We start from the raw sequence: 25,058 nt of genomic DNA on the forward strand, positions 1-25,058 counted from the left end.
AAACTGATGCGACAGATCCGTTTTTTCGCTGGATCCGACTGCCCTACCTGGTAATAATAATTGGAGCATGCTCAGATTAAAAAAAAGAAATCCGCCGCTGGATTCCGTCATTTGACGGACAGCGACGGATTTTGCGCCCATAGGCTTGCATTATAGCCGACGGATGGAGCTGGATCCGTCGCTGCCTGACTTTTCAAAGGAGACAAAAAAAAGTTACTTTGTCCGTCGTGTCTGCCCGACGGACACAAAATTTCCAACGGATCCAGTGAACGACGGATGAAACGTGAGGCCATCCGTCGCAATCCGTCATTAATACAAGTCTGAGGGAAAAAAACAAATCCAGCATCATCAGTCGCTGGATCCGTTTTTTTCTAAAAACGACGGATTGCGACTGATGGCAAAAAACTGATGTGTGAAAGAGTCCTTACCTGGAGACTTCTCTCTGACACATTGACACAACACGTCAGCAGTATCACTGCTGATCAACACACACATCAGTCTCCCTCTCAAGGCCACCCACCTTGAAATACACAATGGTCGTTCATGACTCTGCCATTCATCCTCTCTCCTGGGACATCCACACAGCACCCCCTAGCGGACACAGTGGTCACTGCACCACAACACACACATACTGTATATATATATATATATATATATATATATATATAGATATACACACATACATACACCCTGGTACAGTCACTTCCAGCTCCACAATAACAAAGGAACAACTAGCTGCCACCACCAATCATTTATACAGGCTGATTTACAGTTCCAGATAGCGTATGGCATCAGGGGTGCGGTTTACAGAGCAAGAGGAACAGAGCTATTAAATGTTATATATCTAATCCAGAAATGTAGGCAGCGCTTATAAAAATATTCGAAGATGATACAAAATGGGAACAACATATGATATGATATATGCAAATACATTAGATAAAGAGGAATAGCGAAAGGGAATAACTAAACCTGATGTCATGGAAACGGCAAAAAAAAAAAAAAGACAGTACCCACAGCAAGCTGTACCTTCTAAGTGTACCTTCTAAGGTATGACAAAGGGCCAAACCCAACTTTTGCTCTTTATTAAAGTTGCGCCCACATACCTCCCCTTGATGAGCTCATGTGGGGGCAGTTTGTGGGATGTGCTCGGCAATTCAGAATTTTATGATATCCCCAAATTAAAGGATATCTTCACCCCTGAAGGTCCCAGGTGGTAGATCGTCATGTTTCCTACTGCAATTTTACCTTTCGATAGGCAAATTGTCTTTTCAGAGAGGAAGAGGACTTGAACTCTATAGCGCTACCTATTGGAAGTAGCAGTCCTACAATTTAATATTGACCTTTAACGAGCCTTGCAATATGACTTAGGATAAAAGCCAAATCAGAATCTCAATTTTCATGGTATTGCCCCTCATCAATGCAAAGTATGAGATCTAATGGTGTGTCAGACCTGGCATGTCACTCTTCATAAGGAGAAAACTTACCCCTTAGATTACTTTTGATAGAATTGAAATATGACATAGATAGCACTATTCATCGGGCGTTTTTAAGTTGCAAATGTTCTAATGGCCCTACAGTGATGTGAGTGAACGTTTTCTGCTTGTCCCTTTGCTACAACACCGAAAATCTATATCCCATTCCCATAAATATCAGATCGATGCAAAACTCCAATATTCATATCTGGACAACGGAGACAAAAAGTCTAAGAAGCTTCTTTGATGACAGGAAGATCCCTCCTTGGAACAAAGGAAGCCCCTGCACTTCTCCGCCTATGCGTAAACAAATCTCAGGCTTACTATCTTTTCCTCAAAGCATTCTCTGCTGTAATTACCTGGTCACTGCAGAAGGCTGCTACTTCAATGGAGATGGAAGTGTTAGTTCTCGTTCCATCTTCCCATGCTATAATTAGTTTTTCTCACTTCTCCATATGTTCAATGTGAGGGTGATATGTCCCCTTCTCTGGAGAGGTATGTATGGATTTAAATGTTTCTGTATGACACAGGGTATTATATATTACATATGGTATTATAGGGCTGCAGACGGTCGTCCATATATTTTAATATTACAGGGGCTTTTGATGTTGCAGGGCTCCACTGACAGCAATGGACTGTGACATACTCTGGCGGTGGATGTAGGTCAGCAGCTGCGGTCACGTATGTCCATCAGTCATGACAGCGCAGAGTCGAAGCATTCACGTCTTTCTACATTGAGCCAAACTACTTTGCTCTTCCTGTCAGCTGCCAGTTCTGCTCAGGAAAATCAACCAGTTCTTTCCCTCACCCATTTACATGGAAAATGTGGGATTGAATGTTTTCCCGTGGGAGCATCAAGCTCCTGATTCCAGCCTTTTAGACCCCCTTCCTCTCCTCAGTCCCGTGTTTTGTCTCTTCTCGTGCTCCTTTTGGATTCAGCATTGGTAACTATTAAAAGGCTGCTCAGATATGGCAGAGATCAAAGCTGTTTGAGAATACATAAGTGGCATGTCCCTCTGTTAGTTCTTCCTAGCAGCAGTTTGGTGGAAAATTTGTTTCATGCAGTTTATATTGACATCTGCTTCTGCCGCATAAAAATATCTAAAAAATTTTTTTCCTATAAGTGGAATCGTGTGAACGTATTGACGGCGAGGCCGAGAATTATCCGTCCGCAGCCACTTAAAGAAATTGGAAAATGAAAATAATGATTATTGCAGATTAGATGCGGATCGAGGCGACCTAGATTCACAGCACGGCATTATTTTAGGAAACAATCATTGTGATGGAGGAAGATAAACTGTTATGTAACAGCAAAAAAACAGAGAGTTCAGCAAAAAATCCAAGAGCAGAAGCCATTCCTGCGTGATAAATGATAGCCGGTGTGTATACATACTGTATATACATGGGGATATCACACAGCAGGCTGTCAGTGACGGGGGAAAGGGTCCCATGAATAGTGGCAGAATAACGACACACTGTATGGCACTATTATGTGTACGTTGTATGGCACTGTTATGTGTACATTATATGAGACTATTATGTGTAGGTTGTATGGCACTGTTGTATGGCGTTGTTATGCATAGGTTGTATGGCACTGTCATGTGCACATTGTATGGCACTGTCACTTACTCACCTCATGGTACGGTTATGTGTACGTTGTATGGCACTGTTATGTGCTCACCCTTGGTACTGCCATGACTTCACCGCATGGGACTATTATGTATAATTTGTATGGCACGTTTATGTGTACATTGTATGGTACTGTTATGTGTACATTATATGATAGTAATATGTACATTATATGGTACTATTATATGTACGTTGTATGGTACTGTTATGTGTACTTTATATGATAGTTATATGTACATAGTATGGTACTGTTATATGTATGTTGTGTACGTTGTATGGTACTGTTATGTGTCCTGTAAAGTACGGTTATGTTTTCACTTTATGGCACTATTATGTGCACACTGTATGGTACTGTTATGTGTTCACATGGTGCTATTAGGTGTTCATTTTGTGATACTATTATTGTTACCAGCCACCTTTCGTGTCTCCCCTTTTTCCTCATAGACTGTAGGCTTGCGAGCAGGGCCCTCATTCCTCTTGGTATCTGTTATGATCTATGTGATTATTGTTATGTTGTAATGTCTATCATCTGTACATGTCCCCTCTGAAATGTAAAGTGCTGCGGAATATCTCGGCGCTATAGAAATACAATTATTATTATTATCTGTATTATATGCTGACATCATGGCAGTATTAATTGAGCATTATAAGAAATTGTTATATGTTCACTGTATCACAGTATGATGCAGGCAATGAATGACAGTAATATATTGATACTATACACTTTCAGTCAGACATACACTATATCACAAAAGTGAGTACACCCATGACATTTTTGTAAATATTTTATTATATCTTTTCATGGAACAACACAATTTGGGACAGCACAATTTGGCCATTCACACTTCGGGGTATACCTACTTCAGTTTAGAGATTAATGGCTATGTTGAGTTATTCAGTGGCAGCACATTTACATTGTTATACAAGTCGTACACTGGATGCTGTACATTGTATCACAGAGTCATATCTTCATTGTTGACCTATGAACAGATATAATAAAATATTTACAAAAATGTGAAGGGTGTACTCACTTTTGTGTACTGTTGATTTCCCTGTATCTGTCACTGTTATACATGCACTTCATAGGGCACTGTATAGCAATGTTATTTGGCCACTCTTATGCCTAGTGTATGAGAGTATTATGTATGGTAGTATTATACAGTATTATTGATATTATACAGTGATGTTAGTTACACTTTTGTACACACTGTATCTGTATGGTATTAGTATATTGTTATGGCACTTCTGTGAGGTACTGCATGACACTTTATAGGCAACACAGAGCAGCGTTAATTAGCTACTGAAGGGAACATATGCGCAAAATATGGATATTTAGGTACTGTATGGCAGTGGTGTATAGGCAGTGTAAAGCATAGGCAGACATACCCTTTCAAAATGTGTATGCCATTGGTGTATAGCACTGGTATTTGGCATTGTATGTGTATGACACTATTATAGGGGTACCGTATAGCAGTGCTGTTTGGGAACTCAACAGCACTGTTATTTGGACAGTAAATCTATATATCATAAACACAATTGCACTGTACAGCAGTATATGTTATCTGTGTCTGTATAGCATAGTTATGTACATGTACTTTACGTCAGATCTTTTTAAGAGGCATTAGACAACAATCTTGTGTGCTCTATATTACAGAGTATGGCAGAATTAAGTGACCAACGTAAGGTATGTGTGGAGACACGAGGGTCAGTGGGTGCTCTCGTTCGCTGGCTCGAGAACAGTTGCGACCTTGGGGCTACCAGGGAAGACTATCCCCACCTGTGGCACTCCGCTTTTGATGGGCACCCACAGAGAGGAGGTAACAAGAAGCCTAGTAAGGAGGGTCATAACTTGTCTTCTCCCAACATCTCCATAGGGACAGGTGACCAGACAGTTACAACCTCGCTCCTCCGAACGTCTCCATGGCGCCAGGTGACTGAAAGGTCACAATCTTGCCTCTATGAACGTCTCCATGGGGCCAGGTGACCGGAGGGTCCCAATCCTGGCTTCCCCATGGGTTCATTGATAGTCAATAGAGTAGATCTGTTCTGTCCCAGCTAGGGCCATGGTCCTCAAGCTAGCATGCTGTAAAAGTTCAAATCTGTGATCCCCTTGATGGTGCCTTGGCTGTTGTCCTGTTGAGTCTCTCTCTTAATGGAGTCCAGGCTGTTGTTTTGTCACGTCACACTGGAAAGAGAGGCAGATCCTACTTTTATAGTTCACGGCTCTTATTCAGACATTTTTCCACAGGATTGGGGGAAAGTGGCAAGAGCTCATCTCGCATTGTTCAAGGGTTCATAGTTTATCCTTCCATATTTGCAAGTCAACAAACTGCATAGTCTGGTACAATGGGTAATCAACATATTACCAAACATTGATTGTTCAATGACCCTATGTCTCTGTCCTCCAAACATAGCAGGCAATAACCTGTAGGTGCTGATATAAGAGGTAATCATCATCCATTCAGTAATTTACAAGCATCAATTTAATAATCAACGTTCATACTCATACAAACAATAGTCTGTGTTTCTTGACCAACTGAAGAAAAACAAATAAATGAAAACGTCAACAATCAGACAACAGCCTATGTCTCCTGCGCTATTGAAAATATGTATCTGGCATAATTAAGATTAAATGCTGTGCAGTCACAGAATCATTACTTGACAATGAATGGTGCATTAATTGGCTCTATTAATGTAATTACGTAAGCAATGCCTCATAGTATTAAGTAGTTCAGTATGGTGGTATAATTTAAGCATATTGTGACACAATTATGTGGGCACAATACCACATGACCGCATATGGCGACTTCAGTTTTACCTTCTCCTCGATACCTCACCGCCTCCTATCATCCCCCTCTTTCCTTTCTCCTGAGAATAAGACACGGTACAATTTAAATTCTTTGGATAATTTTGGCCACAGCGGCCAATTTTATTAACAAACATTAACAATAAACATTAAATAATTCAAAATTATGAGGGGAGGGTTCTTGGAGCTAGAAAGATCTGGCTATAAACTTATTTCCACCATGTTACCCCCAGCCGTCCAGCCCAGCTCGAGGGCACCGTAACTCCCCTTCTGGGAGACCAACCACCATAGCTCCCGAGGTAAAACCCCGTCCAGAGCCCATACCCAAAAGCCAGATCCCCCATACCATTTTAAACTGTCGGGAATGTTACTTCCGAATCCTTCCCCGACCAATCACCGTCAACTCCAAGAACCCCACCCCCCGCCCCACAGCCACTGTGACAACAGCAACAACGACGCCTCGTATAAACCCTGACAAGAATCTATATACCGATCACCTTTTTTTTTTTTTAAAACGAACATCCCCTAGCAGCCCCCAACATGCTACCCAAAACAGGGAGGGTGGGTGGGACTTCTCTCCTCTGCTCCTGGCTGGTGAGTGCAGTTTTTCCCGCACTTTTTCCCTAATACAGGCTGCCCCCACCTTAAACCCCTCCCCCGGCCCCCGTCCCGGCCAACCATTTCAAACTGGCACAACACTAGTTCAAACTTCCCGCCCATAGCAGTCATGGGGGGCTTCCCCTAGGCTGTGCCCTTCCCCAGCCCCCTTCTTGACCGCATATGGCGACTTCAGTTTTACCTTCTCCTCGATACCTCACCGCCTCCTATCATCCCCCTCTTTCCTTTCTCCTGAGAATAAGACACGGTACAATTTAAATTCTTTGGATAATTTTGGCCACAGCGGCCAATTTTATTAACAAACATTAACAATAAACATTAAATAATTCAAAATTATGAGGGGAGGGTTCTTGGAGCTAGAAAGATCTGGCTATAAACTTATTTCCACCATGTTACCCCCAGCCGTCCAGCCCAGCTCGAGGGCACCGTAACTCCCCTTCTGGGAGACCAACCACCATAGCTCCCGAGGTAAAACCCCGTCCAGAGCCCATACCCAAAAGCCAGATCCCCCATACCATTTTAAACTGTCGGGAATGTTACTTCCGAATCCTTCCCCGACCAATCACCGTCAACTCCAAGAACCCCACCCCCCGCCAACCACGAACAGCCCTGACCACCTCAGGCTCGTGAGTGCCCCAAAACCACCAAGGCCCTCTCGATCCCCTCCTGTATTGACAGTGCCCATAAATCAATACCAATAGAATTTAAATGAACCCCATCGGCCAACCAAAAATTACCGGCACCTGTCTCCAATTCAAAGTGACGAACACTAATGCCCCCATTCCTGGACACAAACGCCGACACCGCGCGATTCAATTTCACCCTTGCCCTGTTAATCCCTTTCAACGATCTCGCTTGCCTCCACCTCTGTCTGGGTACCACATCCGACCATACCGTCACCACGTTCGGGAACGATGTCCACAACCTCAAAAAATCGGAACGTATGTCCCTAATTAATTCTCTCACCGGCCTGACCCCTAAATCATTGCCCCCCACATGGAAAACAATAATGTCGGGGGTTCTATCCAAGCGAGCGGACTTGGTTAACTCCAGGAGCACCCTGCTCCATACCATTCCTCGGAAACCCAACCAACGGACCAGCACCTGCTCCCTCCCAAAGCCCAATTGCCTACCATCTGGCCTCGCGTCGGCTCGTAGCGCACCCCAATAAACGTAAGAGTGTCCGAATATCCATGCAAGAAAGGGGTCGCCACCTGGAAAAAACACAACAGAATATAGGAAAAACACATCGAGGACATGCAAACCACGCAGCTAACGCCGAACATACAGTAAATACCGATCCGACTGCCACCTGCCAATTCTCCTAATCGCATCAGCCCCCAACCCAAGGCTGTCCGCTTCGGTCGCAGCACCAATTCTAAATGAATGAGACCCATACATGTCCTGGGGAAGGCCCAACTCTACCAATCCCTTCTTCAAAACCGCAATGAACTGGAACCGAGACAAATAGGTGCCGTCCGCATGGCACAAGAGAGGACCCGTCCTACCCGCCCATACGCCCCAATATGCTTCCAAACAGCCACTAGGGCACATTAATGCCCCATCAACTCGCCCCAAAACTACCCGTCTGCCCCTACCCTGTTGATCAGTTTTTGAACGCCGAATCCAAAAAACAATGCCCCCCGCCCAAAATTCCACATCTTCTGCCAACACCCCTCCTGCCGAAACCCTGCTGCCTGACACCACCTCGCCAATGCGCATTGCCCCAAAAAAAGGCCAAAGAAAAAGCCAGCCGAAACAGGGCCAACTCAAAAACTGACGTGCAAATACCCCCAAGGACTCTGCCTAAGCCTTCCAACGTACTAAACGAAATAGGCCTTCGTTTGTCCCCGGCTTTGTTACCCCTCCGAAACCCTTTTAACGCCTGACTCACTAAGAAGCTCTTCGTAACGTCCCCCACCCCTTGCAACTTGAAACCGAAAGCTAAACCCGCTACAAACTTGTTTACCTTAGCAGCAGACCAACCGCTGTCAGCTGCCTTCCCAATTAAAAACAATACCGCCAACATCCTATCCTCATCACTTTCGACCCCACCCCACTCTGCCAACCAACTCTGCCATACTCGCCACGAAGAATCGTAGGCCGACCATGTCTGCTGCGATAAGGATTCCCGAATCAGTCTTCCTGCTCTTCCGTAATCACCTTCCACAGAAAGGAAGGGCATTCCACGCCCGTGGCATCCGCTCCTGGCGCCAATTCTCGAAAACGGCCCCACTGAAAACGAGACAAAGAGTCTGCTATTGAATTCGTAACCCCGGGCACATGCACTGCAGAAATCCCTGCGTTCAAATCCAGACAGCGAAGAACCAAAACCCTAACCAATCTAACTACGGGGGGAGAGGAGGCCGACAAACTGTTAATGACCGCTACAACACTCGCGTTGTCGCAATGAAAGCGCACTCTCCTATTTTCGAACATGGGACCCCACACCAAAACAGCTACCACGATAGGAAACAGCTCCAATAGTGCCAAGTTTTTGGTAAGGCCCAACAACTTCCACGCCTGAGGCCACCGCCCCACACTCCACCTACCCTTACAGTAGGCGCCGTAACCAAAGCCGCCTGCTGCATCCGTAAATATTTCAAAATCAAAATTGCTCAATGTCTCCTCCTGCATCAGCGACCGCCCATTGTAATTCCGCAAAAACCGCTGCCAAACCATCAAATCGTCCCTATGCTCCTTCGTCAAGCGAACGTAATGGTGCGGAGCCTTCACTCCCGCCGTCGCGCTAGCCAAACGACGAGAAAAAATTCGACCCATAGGCATGATCCTGCAGGCAAAGTTCAATCTCCCCAATAGGGATTGTAATTCCTTGAGGGTCACTTTGCGCAACTTCGAAATCCTGTCTACCTCCTGTTTCAACAATGCCAACTTGTCCTCTGGTAACCGACACTCCATCCTCTCCGAATCGACAACTATGCCCAAAAAACTTATAACAGCCTTAGGGCCTTCCGTCTTCTCAGATGCCAGCGGCACCCCAAAATGCTCCGCCACCCAAACCATGCCTGCCAACGCGTTCCTACACAACGGCGAATCCGGGGGGCCAATAAAAAGAAAATCATCCAGATAATGAATGATCGACTGCATTCCTGTAACATCCCTTACCACCCACTCCAGAAAAGTGCTAAACGTCTCAAACAAGGAACAAGAAATTGCGCAACCCATCGGCAAACACCTATCGAGGTAGAAATTCCCCCTCCAAAAACATCCCAGCAGCGGGATACTATCTGCATGAACCGGTAGTAACCGAAAAGCGGACTCAATGTCTGTCTTTGCCAACAAAGCCCCTGACCCATAACGTCGCACCCACTTAACCGCCGTATCAAAAGAGGTATACTCCACAGAACACAACTCCCTATCGATACCGTCATTAACTGACAAGCCTTTTGGATAAGACAAATGCTGAATCAAACGAAACTTATTCGGCTCCCTCTTAGGCACAACCCCCAACGGGGAAACAATCACGCCCGCAACAGGAGCCGTGGGGAACGGACCGGCCATCCTGCCCAAATCCACTTCCTTTTTTAACTTCTCATCTACTACCTCCGCATGCATTATTGCCGACCGCAAATTTTTAACAGAAAAAGGAACCACATGGCCAGGAGGTGGAATCCTGAAACCGTCAACAAAGCCATTCAAAAGCACGCTGGCCTCTGCCCGAGCCGGGTACCTACTTAGAAAGGGGGCCATCTCTTGAACCCTCACCGGGCTCTCCCCCTTGACCGGCACCCACATTTGGCTTTCCTTTCCCTTTCTTAAAACATTTGGAAGCGCCGTGTGAGCTACCGTTGCAGTGGGAGCACACGTGCTTGAACTTGCAGCCCGCCCCGTACTTGCACTGCCCGTCATTAAATTGCCAGCATGCTCCCGACTTCTCTCTTCCTCCCTGGGTTGCCTGAGCACTGCTACCCTGACCTGCTTGCTGACTGCTGCTGCCCCCGCTCCCGTGAAAGGACTGCCCATACCTCACTGGGGCCATCACCTTCAGCCACAGCCCGATATCCTTTTGATCCCACTTTATCTCCGGCCGTACCGCCTTCCTCTGCCTAAACTGCTCGTCGTATCGCAGCCACGCCTGGCCCCCATAAATACGATGCGCCTCCCCGATAGCATCTAAATAACAAAAAAGGCCAGAACAATTATCCGGAGACTTCTCCCCTATGACACTAGCCAAAATAGCGAATGCCTGAATCCAATTCACAAAAGTCTGCGGGATCAGACGCCACCTCCTCTTTTCTTCCTCCTCTTTTTTACTATCATCCTTCTTCCCCTTATCCAGGTTAAACTTTTCCAACGGCAGCAATGAAAATATCTCCACATACTCGTCCCGCCAAATCTTCTCCTTCACTTCTTTCTTTAAATGGGCCCCCAGCGGCCCCTCAAAGCACACATAAACCTCTCCCTTAGACCTATCGTCCAGTTTTATCCTATCCCCCTTATCCGTTTCCGTCTGCACTGAAACAGATACTCCTGCCGCAGCTCCTTCATCGCATTCTACCGCGCGTAACACGTCACCACCCGACTCTGTGCCCGAACCGCGACTCACTATCCATGCCCCCGCTGGGGACGGAGCTGCCTCCCCAATTACCCCCCCCTCCAGTCTCCTCAATATTTGCGACATGTTCGCCAAAATGTCCCTTAGCCCCGGCACCTCAGCCCCGCTAGGCCCACTACGCCCCATCCGCTCCCTACCATCTCCCTGCCTGCCCCCATCATCCTGCAATACAGCCCCTGCGGGCGACAAACACGACATGGAGCCATACTCACATAGCTGCGCGGGTGCTGTGTCCCCGCCAGCTGGAAATCCGGAATCCTGACGTCCTCGAAGATCCTGATGCAGGCACCGCTGCTCCAGGCACGCGCCCCTGGCCTCCTCGTCACCAGGGGGGACCCGAGCATGCGATACCCGCCGCTCCCGAGAACTCCCCCTTGAGCGGGACCCGTGACAGCCCCTGGACCCATGCCCGACTGGCCGGTCCGTAGCACCCTCCGGGCGACTCCCGGATAAATGCCCCCAGGTGCCTGATGCCTCGTCTGCTGGATAGGGGCCAGGCAGGGCGACCACGCTAAGTCGCCTCCCGCCCGTCGACCGGTCCGGGCTCCACGTGCTGCTGGGACCAGGCAGGGCGTCCCCGCTGAGCCCCCTCCTGTCCGCCGATCGGTCGGGGCTCCACATGCTGCTGGGACCGGGCAGGGCGTCCTCGTGCTGCCCCCTCCCGACCGCCGCTCTCACGCTATGGACTGCAATGGGGGAAGGCAGGGCGGCAGCATCCGGCACCCTCCCGCCCGCCTCACCTCCGGTCCTTCTGCTGACGGTGGGGCCAGGCAGGGCGCTGCCGCAACGCCCCCTCCTGCCCGCCACGCCACGTCTGGCGCCCTGGCTGGCAGACGCCCCCGAGCGGTCCTCATCCCCGGGGGCGCCCTCGATCCTGCCTCCCGCCGCTGTGTTGCCCGGCGCCGGCCGGCGCCGGCCTCGCCGCTGTGAGGGCCTGCCGCGGCCTTCACTCTCCTCCCTGCTGCGCGACTCTTCGGCTCCTGCCCGCGACGTCACTTCCGGTCCGGCCTGCTGTTCCTGTCCTGCTCCCCCACGCTTGCCGCCCGCTCTGACCGGCCGGCTGGGCGGATTCCTGCCGGGACGGGCGCAGGGAGGGGATGCAGCCCCATCTGTTGCGCCGCCCGCAGGGTCCCTGGAGGGGCTCCGCAGCCGCCGCCTGCTGCGGGCTGACACCTCCGGTGACAGCCTTTCGGGGGGACGGGTCCTCCTTCCACGCCGGCTGGTTCCCTGCTCCGCAGCGCTGAGGAGGGAGGAAAGCTGGGTCTGTAGCCATCCTCCCCTCCTGGACCTGGCCACATCCTGCAGCCTGGCGAAAAGTTGCTGCTCGTCGTCCATCGATTCAGGTAGGACTTCTCTCCTCTGCTCCTGGCTGGTGAGTGCGGTTTTTCCCCGCACTTTTTCCCTAATACAGGCTGCCCCCACCTTAAACCCCTCCCCCGGCCCCCGTCCCGGCCAACCATTTCAAACTGGCACAACACTAGTTCAAACTTCCCGCCCATAGCAGTCATGGGGGGCTTCCCCTACGCTGTGCCCTTCCCCAGCCCCCTTCTTTATTTAAGCATTGTATATCAGTATTTAGTAGCTCAGTATGACGGTAAAACTAAAGGACGGTGGGACATTATTATATGGACACCATATAGAATTATGTAAGCACTGATTTGCAGTATTACGTATCTCAGTATGATAGGACAGTATGGTGTTATTATGTGGGAACTATATGACATTATGTAAGCACTGGATCATAGTATTAAGTAGCTCAGTATGGTAGTGTAAAAAAGAACAGTGTGGCGGTATTACGTCGGCACCATATGACATTATGTAAGCACTGTATCTCAGTATTTAGTAGCTCAGCATTGTAATACGGAAAAAGGACAGTTTAGTGGCATTATGTAAGCACTGTATCTCAGTATTAAGTAGCTCAGTATGCAGTATTAAGTAGCTTATTATGGTAGTATAACTAAAGGACAATGTGGCGGCATTAAGTAGGCACTATATGACATTATGTAAGCACTGTATTACAGTATTACGTAGCTCACTATGACAATATAAATAAAGGACAGTATAGCGCTATAGTGTGAGCACCATATGACAATATGTACGCACTGTATCATAGTATTAAGTAGCTCAGTTTGGTAGTATAAATAAAGGACAGTATGGAGCTATTACCATATGTGGGCACCATATGACATTATGTAAGCACTTTATCATAGTATTTAGTAGCTCCATATGGCAGTATAATTTAAGCACAATGTGGTGCTATTATTTAGGTGGTGTTATAGCAATATTCTTTCCAGGTTTCACCTTTTCATACAAATATAGGGAGACGTGTTGTCCCCTAACATTTTTCCGTGCATTCTAGAGAACCCGATCAAGATCTGCATCCAAATACGTCGCCTGGCGGACGCCGTCCTATCACTGCGCTGCAGAAAATCATTACCAATATTTCTTTTTTTTTGCTTTCATAGAGTCATATTTTGTTTTGAAGCGTGCTCCCTCCTCCGTATCATTAGTCAGATTGTGATGTGTGAGCACAATATGGCGGAGGAGGAGGAGGGGGGCAGGGTGGTCACGAGATAAGATAACAGCGTCATTTGTCATGGAGAGAAACAGTAATAGGTAAAAATAGATGGCAGATTATTCCACGCAGGATGGTGGGAAGCGGGCAAAATGACACCTCAAATTCAGCCCAACCCACAGAAAAATGGCGGCAAGGATGTCTACAAACATGTGAAAATGTAACTGTGTTTTTTTTTTTACTTAAATGGTGCAGTTGCCCATAGCAACCAATCAGGTAGCTTCATTCAATTTCCAAAGGGCCTCTCCAACATGAGAGCTGGAATCCGATTGGTTGCTATTGGCAATGGCCTCCACTGTGCTATGTATTATTTATCAGATCATTACGTAATTATTGGCGCTAATCGTCAAGGAAATAACCGATTCTCACAAGTTGGAGCGAGAGCCTCCCTCAAGGTCACCGGTGTCAGCCATATTGTGCAGTGTGAGGCGAGGTGACTAGGCCTCGGCTGATACCGCCGCCTTCTTAGGGTCTTGCGTTCCCGGCTTGCTTGTTCTCAGCTTCTATCGCTGACTTTTGGAGATAAGCTGCTATGGTAACGGGTTCCCGACGGAGATGTTCTATCTTTCTCTGTTGCCATGACGACCTCTTCCCAAATGGACATGAAGGCTGATCTCGCTTCCTCATCTTCCCCCGCTCACTCTCCCCGTCACCTCTCACGTCTGTGGCCCTCTCAGTCCCATATCTGCCTTTTTCATCTAATATTCCTGGGCCTCTCGATTTTCCTCACTCTCCGTGTGCCTTTCATCTCTGTCTCGTATTTACAACATGTTTTTCGAATTTCCTCTGACTGACACCTTCCCACCATCTTATCCCCGGCCTCACTGCGCCGCTCCCTTCTCCCCGTCTCATCTGTCGCCTTAACCATAGCCCTATATTTATCCATCATGTCATCTGGAGCACCCTCCTGGGAAATGAAGTCGTGGTCTCTCAAGAACAGTCTGCCGGTATCTAATTAGGACGTGGAAATTAACATTGGACTGTATCAAAAATAAACAATTGACCCCCCCCCCCAAAAAAAAATAGCCAAAAAGTTGTATATTATATATATATATATATATATATATATATATCATACAAAAAATAGAAGTTGTAAAAGAAAAATAATTTGGCCAAAAAAATATAAAAATGCTAAAATAACGATAAAAACCAACATTTTGCATAATGCTCTACCTTGTATGATGAGTAAAAGGATTGTGTAAATTATAAGTAAAATAGCGCCCCCCCATGGCCAAAATGTTGTGAAAAATCCTAAGAAATTGAAGTTTTATAGTTGGCTACAATCCATTTCTGGAGCAAAGGATGACTAATTCAGGTATTTACAATCTATTGCTCTCTGTTATCAGCTGTTTCAGGCCAGGGTAATGTTTTTCAATGAGGTGAAAGAAAATGACTGAAAAATCCTCCCTGTGCCCTATGCTCATATCTCTGTCGCTACAGAGACATCTCCATCCGTGTATGTGAAATATATCCGCCGAATCGCTTATAGCTCTACTGATATAAGCTAATAATCCTGCTCTGCTATAATTCACGGTTGGCTTTATTTATTTAGTATTTGCCCCCTAGTTTAGTTTGAAATTTCTTAATGTTTAGGAAATGTGAAAGGAATCTTTGGGGGAGGAGCCATTGAGTTCTGGGCTCCGCCCCTGCTTTTGTCTTATGGGCTGCATCACCTCAAGGATTGTGAAATTCTAAAAAATCCCAACTGTATTGATGACATGTGAAATATTACATTGTTGGTCAGATGGCTAAGGAGGTTATGATTTTGACGCTAACTCTATACCTCTGACCATTGGGAGAATCTGATCGGTTGATTCACTTATAATGCTTCTGTAGTCTAATAAGCTTTAATTCATATAAGCAAATAATGTAGCTCCACTATTACAAGCTGTTGGCTTTGATTTTGTTTTTTGTAGCCAGGTGAGTTAAATAAATCCTTGGGGTGGGACAATTCAGTTCTCGGCTCCTCCCCTGCTTATGTTTTATAACCTCCACGTGAAATACCAAGACGTGCCAACAAAATTGTGATTACATAGTTGAGAAGGGGGGTTATTATTTTGATGCCCTCTCCATATCCCGGAACTCTCTACCCCCTCATTATAATATGTCACTTGTATCTCCAGAAACAATACCATCCATATGTGTGACCGATATCAGCAGATCTGATTGTAACACTGCTGCAGTACAAAGAGGTCCGATTGATATAAACTAATAATGGGTCTCTGCTTTTACAAACTGTTGGCTTTGATTTTTTTTTTACTTTAGTTGATGATATTTCTTAATGTGCAAGTGATGTGAAGCAACCTCGAGGGAGGGACAGTTCAGTGCAAGGCTCCGCCCCTGCTTATCTGTTATGATCTGCAGCTCACTGAAAATTGAGTAAGATAGAGAAATCCGATCAGTACTTTTGATATGGGTGAAAGACTGAGGGGTGGGGGGACAGAATTAGGATTTTGAAGTTCTCTCCACATTCAATAATATTGTTGTCCCTTAAAATAAAAACATGAAATGTTAAAGTCCTTGAGTCATTGAACATTGTCAAGACTCCTTTGTACAGCAGCCGCTTCTCGCCCTCGCACAGATCCTTCGCTTCATTCTCCTTTTTACAAGCCTTATAAAGCCTTGAGAGGGTTTTTAATCATTTCTTCTCAGAATTGTTGTGGTTTCATTATATAACCTCAGTGCCCGTCCCGGGGCCACAGCCCGAGAGAGTAAACGGGGGCTATAAAAGCCGATCTGGTTCAGGGTCAAAATTATTTTATTACTGGGGGGTCACAGAACACAGGGAAGGATATATTAAGGGGTAAGCGGCGCTGGTGGAGGAAAACGCTGCTCACAGCAAAAAAAAACAAAACAAAGAGAAAAGCAGCAGTTTAGTGACTGAGGAGCTTATTTCTATTCTGGGGTCACATGTGGTCATCATAAAAATAAATATGTAAAGTTATTTTCTATCTGGAACCTGTCAGCAAGTTGTTGTCAGATCAGTTGTGTGTTGTACCACAAATTTATGTAAGAAAATTTGTTTTTATCTGGAACCTGTCAGAAAGAAGCTGATGGCATATATAGTGATATAAGTTAATAATCCTGCTCTGCTATTATTAGTGTTTGGCTTTATCTTATATTTTATTTGCCCCCAGTTTAGTTTGAGATTTTTTAATGTGCAGGAAATGTAAAATGAATCCTTGGGGGAGGATCATTTGAGTTTTTCGGCTCCGCCCCTGCTTATATCTTTTGATTTGCAGCACCTCAATGATTATGAAATTCAAAGACATCCCAAATGATTGATGATACATGTGAAATACTACATTCTTGGTCAGATGACGAAGGGGGTTATGATTTTGAGGTCTACTCTGTACAATATATAGATAGTGTTTCTATTTGGAACCTGTCAGCAAGCTGCTGTTGTCAGATCTATTGTGTGCTGTATCACAAATCTGTACACGAAAATTTGTTTTTATCTGGAACGTGTCAGCAAACTGAAGATATGACTTATCTGATCTGTGCTGCCATAAAAATACGAACAAAAAAAGTTCTATTTGGAGCCTGTTAGCAAGCTGCTATTCACAAGCCTGTCGTGAGATGTGAAGAAAATTTGTATTTGAAAATTTGTATTTGGAAACTGTCAGCAGGCTGCTGTTAACACCGCCTTCATTCCTACCATTAGCTTGCTGGATAGGATTTGGTTATTATTTTAGGGAATAATACAAATGATGAAATGAATGCACACATAGAGAGAAAGATCTGTCAACAGCAGCTTGTTGATGGTTTTCACAACAGAAAGAGTAAAAGGAATAAAACCTAAAATATAAGTGGTAACGTAATATCCTCTTCTTAGAACTATACAAGAAATGCTGTACAGGTGCAGGACCCCCTTTTGGGAGTCTTGCCTCTTAATGAATGGGGGTCCTGCTATGAGCAGTGTTTCCTGCAGCTTCTCTCCACATGTCCAGGGGGCCATGCTTAGACGTGACCCTCCCCAGTGAAGTCTATGGAGTTCTGCTGACTATTGACTCCTATGGGGCTGACAGATGCATGCTCCATTGCGCCGCACTGATACTTAATGTAAATTTTTGATCATGTGAGCTGCGGCAGATGCAACTCGTGAGATGTATATAAAAGGGATGAATTATAGATATTTGCGTCTGGTCAGTATTTTATTTCAGCCTCATACGATTGGGACTCATAAAATTACAAAGCAATTCATCCAGTCTGCAGCGAGGAGCCGGGGAACGCCTTGTAAATCCTAATGTGAGCACCGCACGTAATGGACCTTGCCGAAGAGAAGAACTACCAGCACTGGGAGGGTTAACCCTGAGGGTATCTGAGCCGTGTATCTAATCCTATCCTGTGTGATACTGACTGCAGAGCCGTGTATCTAATCCTATCCTGTGTGATACTGTCTGCTGAGCTGTGTATCTACTCCTCTCCTGTGATACTGACTGCTGAGCCGTGTATCTAATCCCATCCTGTGTGATACCGTCTGCTGAGCCGTGTATCTAATCCCATCCTGTGTGATACTATCTACTGAGTTGTGTATCTAATCCGATCCTATGTGATACTGACCACTGAGCTGTGTATCTAATCCCATCCTATGTGATACTGTCTGCTGAGCTGTGTATCTAATCCTCTCCTGTGTTATGCTGTCTGCTGAGCCGTGTATGTAATCCCATCCTGTGTGATACTGTCTGCTGAGCCGTGTATCTAATCTCATCCTGTGTGATACTATCTACTGAGCCGTGTATCTAATCCTATCCTGTGTGATACTGTCTGCTGAGCTGTGTATCTAATCCTATCCTGTGTGATACTGTCTGCTGAGTCGTGTATCTAATCCTATCCTGTGTGATACTTCCCCCCCCATGATGACTCTGGCATGTTCCTCATTATCCCCCCCTTTCCTGCTGACTAATGTCAGTATCGCACTAAGTTTGCAGCACAAAGGTCTCCTGGCGCTGAACAATACAATATTGTAATGGACGAGCCGTAAATTCACAGAACCCCAATCACAGCAAATAATAAACACGTCCGGGAGCGGCAGAACTGGCACTGCACACGGAAAATCAATCCTGCCCCTGCCAGCAACACGCTGTGAAGTATGAGGTACTTACTGCATCTACACCTGTAACTACGCATCATAAAAAGCACGCTGCTATAACTTGGGCATAATGATATACGTACAGCTGGTATAACCTGAGCATCTCCTGTACATACAATGGGTACAGAAAGTATTCAGACCCTTTGCTCAGTATTGAGTAGAAGCACCCTTTTGAGCTAGTACAGCCATGAGTCTTCTTGGGAATGATTCCACAAGTTTTTCACACCTGGATTTGGGGATCCTCTGCCATTCCTCCTTGGAGATCCTCTCCTGCTCCATCAGGTGGGATGGTGAACGTTGGTGGACAGCCATTTTCAGGTCTCTACAGAGATGCTCAATTGTGTTTAGGTCAGGGCTTTGGCTGGGCCAGTCAAGAATGGTCACAGAGTTGTCCTGAAGCCACTCCTTTGTTATTTTAGCTGTGTGCTTAGGGTCATTGTCTTGTTGGAAGGTGAACCTTTGGCCAAGTCTGAGATCCAGAGCCCACTGGAAGAGGTTTTCATCCAGGATATCTCTGTACTTGGCCACATTCATGTTTCCTTCAGTTGCAACCAGTTGTCCTGTTCCTGCAGCTGAAAACACCCCCATAGCATGATGCTGCCACCACCATGTTTCACTGTTGGGATTGTATTGGGCAGGTGATGAGCAGTTCCTGGTTTTCTCCACACATACCGCGTAGAATTATCACCAAAAAGTTCTATCTTCATCTCATCAGACCAGAAAATCATTTCTCATAGTCTGGGAGTCCTTTATGTGTTTTTAGCAAACTCTATGCAGGCTTTCATATGTCTGGCACTGAGGAGAAGCTCCCATCGGGCCACTCTGCCATAAAGGCCCAACTGGTGGAGGGCTGCAGTGATAGTTGACTTTGTAGAACTTTCTCCCATCTCCCTAATGCATCTGTGGAGCTCATCCACAGTGATCTTGTGGTTCTTCTTTACCTCTCTCACCAAGGCTCTTCTCCCACGATTGCTCGGTTTGGCTGGATGGCCAGGTCTAGGAAGACTTATGGTGGTCCCAAACTTTTTCCATTTAAGAATTATGGAGGCCACTGTGCTCTTAGGAACCTTGAGTACTGCAGAAATTATTTTGTAACCTTGGCCAGATCTGTGCCTTGCCACAATTCTGTCTCTGAGCTCCTTGGCCAGTTCCTTTGACCTCAGGATTCTCATTTGGTCTGACATGCACTGTGAGCTGTGAGGTCTTATATAGACAGGTGTGTGCCTTTACAAATTGAGTCCTATCAGTTTAAACACAGTTGGACTCCAGTGAAGGAGTAGAACCATCTCATGGAAGATCACAAGGAAATGGATTTAAATATGATTGTCTGAGCAAAGGGTCTTAATACTTATGACCATGTGATAATTCAGTTTTTCTTTTTTAATAAATTTGCAAAAATTTCTACATTTCTGTTTTTTTTCAGTCCAGATGTGTTGCAGAGTGTGCATTAATGAAAAAAAAAAGAACTTTTTTTGAATTTAGCAAATGGCTGCAATGAAACAAAGAGTGAAAAATTTAAACGGGTCTGAATACTTCCATACCCACTGTATATTATAATCTATATACAGCTGGTATAACCTGGATATCTCCTGTATCTAATTATATATGTACAGCTGGTATAACCTGGGTATCTCCTGTATATAATTATATATGTACAGTCGGTATAACCTGGGCATCTCCTGTATATAATTATATATGTACAGTCGGTATAACCTGGGCATCTCCTGTATATAATGATATATGTACAGCTGGTGTAACCTGGGCATCGCCTGTATATAATTATATATGTACAGTCGGTATAACCTGGGCATCTCCTGTATATAATGTACAGCTGGTGTAACCTGGGCATCTCCTGTATATAATTATAAATGTAGAGCTGGTATAACCTGGGCATCTCCTGTATATAATTATACATGTACAGCTGGTATAACCTGGGTATCGCCTGTATATAATAATATATGTACAGCTAGTATAACCTGGGCATCACCTGTATATAATTATATATGTACAGTCGGTATAACCTGTGCATCTCCTGGATAGATCTGTATATGTACATTAGGATTTTTGTCCATTGTCTCCGGTGTTCTCCTTTCCTGACGTGTAATAATCCTGCTCCAGCCTGGGCATTGCGCTCAGTCTGACTCACGCTCACATGACCCCTAACAATACACAGTGGCCTTGTGACTTTATTATAAGGGTCTGTATTGTGTGTGGGAGGGACGGGTCGGTACCAGGGGCAGATGGCGAAAAGTGATTGGGACCGGCGCAGTATCTCGTGTATCCAGAGACACCTGGCACTGGTCAACATCGCTGTGGCCATACCACACAGAGCGGCATTATAAGAGGAGCGACTAATAGCAGTAATATATGTTATAATAGTGCTGGAGTCTTATAACAAGGGCAACAGATCTCTGTCACACATAGATGGAGGTGTATAATGCTCCAGCACTATTATAAGACATACTCAGCTCAGATAATACCACCATATTGTACCTATATAATAAACCGTATCCAATAGTGTCTTAAAAAGCCCACTTAATACTGGAGGTCACACAATACAGCCATATAGTGCCCAGATAATACCGCCATTGCAGGCCATATTATACCATTATATTGTGCTTATATCTAAATACTGGAGGTTACATAATAACTTATCGTGCTCAGGTAATACTGCCATTGCAGCCCATATAATACTGTTTAATACTGGAGGTCACACAATACAGCTATATAGTTTCCCAGATAATACCGCCATTGCAATCCATTTAATACCGTTATACTGTGCTTATATCTAAATACTGAAGGTCACATAATATAGTCCACAAAGAACTGCACCAGGCATCGCTGCGTATTATCAGGTGGTTTTCAGTTTTCTCCTGGGGTTCCTGTCCCCAATGGCCCCCTAGGGATTTGCAATTGCCAAACCCATCCCTGCCTCCAGCCAGCCTCTCCCCACCCTAAAATGCCTGATAACAGAGGGCAACAGCTCGAATTCACCTGTGCCAAGTCATCCTCTCTCATTGACCTGAAGTGGCTGACAACAGAGACAATAGATTGCGTCGGTGAAAACAATGGTAACCACAGAAGCTTATTCCATTAATACGGGGCAGAGTGCGAGCTCTTGGGCTCAGACCAGTGCAGACTACGACCCACACCGGTGTGGGGGGATGTCGCAGCATTAGTTCTGCTTCCTCTATGGTGGGAGTCAGAGCGGCCCCCGCCCCTGACATTATCTGCTCTTCCATTACAGAGCCATCTCCCAATTAGTCATTCCATTAATCTCCATTCTTTCAGTCCCGCGCCCGGCTCCGCGCCGTCCAGACGCATCCCCGCGTCCCGCTGTGCACGGGCTCTCACGTCACGTCATTTAACCCCTTCATCCATTCACCACACAGCGGTGGCCTGGCGTGCCCGGCACCCACCTCTGCCCTCCACATTCATTCTGACATATCTCCAGAACCATATGTCTTCCCCCCCCCCCACAATTGTGCTGCAATTGTTTATGGTGCCAATATTTTTTTTGGTGTCCGGAAAAAAAAAAATATCTATCATAACCGATCCAATGTAGTTGCCCTCGTCCAATCGATTCGGCACAGAATGGGGCATCGGTAGTCATACGCGAAAATCAAAAAGGTTATTATAGCGTCATCTGCCATTCTGCGCCCCTGACCATGCCCCATGCGCCACCCCTGGCCTGACCCTGCCAAAAGAAAAAAAAAAAGGGTTAACGGTAGTCGCAGGAAGCTACATTGCACCACCGCTCCCTCCACTGGTGGTGCCACCGGTTATCTTACGGCTGCCATGCACCACCAGCCTCCTGCCGTGTAGCAACTCCACCCAACCCTGGAGATGTGCATTGCACCTCTGCTGCTCGGCCGCCGCCTCCTCACCTGGATACCCAAGACCAGGATGCAGCTCAGGAGCAGCCAAGTGCTCTTCATCCTGCCCATACTGACTGGTGCTGGCAGAAGGGGTGATGTCAGCTGCTAAGGTGCCAGGCGAACGTTGGTGGCACCGATGTTGAGTCTTGCTGTCACAGGGGCATCCAGCGCTCAGTGTGCATGTCACGCAGATGTTGGGTATCTATCCGAACGTCTGTCTGATGAAGCCTCGTTCCGCTATACAAAGGCGAATCCCATCCCCCCCTCGTCATCTGTCTCTCCCTCTCTCTCTCCTTCTCTCTCTCCTCCCATCGCTCCTTCACTTCCTCCTCTTCCCTCCACCCAGAGAATTCAATCCTAGGAAAGAAGAAAAAAAAGGAAACGAGAAAAACTGCATGAAAAATGAAGAGAGAATGTGCAATGACAGGCGACAAGGATCGATTATTACCCCAGGATCACAGCGCCGACCGATGACCCCAACAAGTCCAGTTATATTATGTCATCATGGCGCTAAAAGGAGATCTGTCATGGGGGTAGAAAGTATGCAGCTCACAAATCGCAAAAACCTGTGCTACCTGCATACTGGGTGTAATTCTGTATATACACTGCACAGTGACAACTCTCCTGTATATATACACTGCACAGTAAAACTCCTACTGTATATACAAAAATACTCAGAATTGAGAGTCCTCAGTAGTTGATACCTTTTAATGACTAACTGAAAAGATGGTAACACATTGCAAGCTTTCGAGACTATGCAGGTCTCTTCATCAGGCTAGACTAATACAAAATCTGAAGAATCACATATTTATGCACAAAACAGCACATAAATAACGGCAATAGATAAGACAAGTGATGTGAAGCAGAACTATCATTATGGGGGAGTGAAAGACAGTTATGGTCATAAATATTGGACCAGTTCATAGATAAGGAGTGAATTTTTTATTGTCCTCTGATTGGGGTCTGGTAATGTGTTGTGATGCCCCCACAAGATCTTAGGAGCAAATTCCTTAATTGATGTAAAAAGACATAAATCCATGCAACACATTCATTTCTGCACTGTGTCAATTGGATGAATTAAATGCCTGAAAATTCTTCATGGAAAACACAGGGACTGATGATGATTCTGGGATGAAACTTATACACTTCATCCTCACCCACAATTACTTTGAATTTGAGAACAAGATATATCTACAGGAGACTGGCACAGCTATGGGAAGTAAAATGGCTCCACAATATGCAAATCTTTTCATGGCCAAGCTTAAAAGCAACTTTTTGTCCCTCATGTCCCATCAGGCCTCTGGCCTACTACCATTACATTGATGATATTTTAATCATCTGGACGGAGTCTGAGCCACAGCTAAAGACGTTCCACGAACAGTTTAATCATTTTCATCCCACCATCAACTTAACACTCAACTACTCCAGCACTGAGACTAACTTTTTGGACACAATCATTAAGCTAAAGAACAATGAAATAGAGACATCCCTGTATCAGAAGCCAATCAACCGTCCTACATACCTTAAATGGAATAGTTTCCATCCAAATCACATAAAGAACTCTATTATCTACAGTCAAGCCATCAGATACAATCGTATATGTTCCAACCCCATGAATAGAGATGAACACCTTGGTCGCCTCAAAAAGACCTTTTTGAATTAGGGCTACCATCCAAGAACAATTCAAAACCAAATTACGAGAGCCACCAGAATGTCAAGGAATCACCTGCTACATTACAAAGCTAAATAACAAAATAGCCAAGTGCCTCTAGTAGTCACCTACAATCCAATTCTGAAAGTGCTAAGGGGAGCTGCACGGAAATTACAACCTTTACTACAAAAAGATGCCTGATTGCAATCCATTTTTCCAGACCCAAACACTACTGTGTTTTAGGAAGCCCCCAAATCTAAGAAGCATCATTGTCAGAAGCGCCCTGTCCTCTCCAACAGCTGCAGGAACCATTCCTTGCAAGCAGAAAAAAGAAAAAAGGAAAACCTATCCATTTATAATGACCACGGACAAGATAAAGATCCCCAATTCACATCAGGACTACAAGATCCCCGGTACTTTCAGCTGCATCATATCTAATGTGGTGTACTTAATTATTTAAACTAAATGTCCAACTGGGGGTCTGTATGTGGGGGAGACCGGGCAAAAACTGAGAACAAGGATGAATTCTCATCGCCACACAAGAAAAAACAATGGATCTACCTGTGGCAAAACATTTTTGTATGCCTGATCACAGCACCATAGACATGAAATTAATAGTATTCAAAGGTAACTTCACATCTCAGAGAGACAGAAAAGTCTGGGAGTACAAACCCATGACGACTTTTGACACTCTCAGTACAGGAATGAATGTGTTGCATGGATTTATGTCTTTTTACATCAATTAAGGAATTTGCTCCTAA

The 25,058-nt window shown here is 45.6% G+C and overlaps 1 protein-coding gene across 2 annotated transcripts in view; it reads right to left on the reverse strand.

Annotated features, from left to right (window-relative positions):
* The window catches only part of APLP1 (amyloid beta precursor like protein 1), a 55,226-nt gene extending 32,290 nt beyond the window's left edge, over window positions 1-22,936 (reverse strand). The window contains exon 1 of one of the 2 annotated variants that reach the window (XM_073570427.1): window positions 22,656-22,936. In XM_073570427.1, the coding sequence (XP_073426528.1) occupies window positions 22,656-22,715 (60 nt within the window). In that variant the 5' untranslated portion in view covers window positions 22,716-22,936. The remainder of the gene's footprint in view (window positions 1-22,655) is intronic. The other variant, XM_073570426.1, reaches the window with a different exon arrangement.
* Window positions 22,937-25,058: the final 2,122 nt, after the last annotated feature.

This window comes from Dendrobates tinctorius, unplaced genomic scaffold, assembly GCF_039654945.1.
Source record: "Dendrobates tinctorius isolate UK_male_01 unplaced genomic scaffold, ASM3965494v1 ptg000028l, whole genome shotgun sequence".
NCBI lineage: Eukaryota > Metazoa > Chordata > Amphibia > Anura > Dendrobatidae > Dendrobates > Dendrobates tinctorius.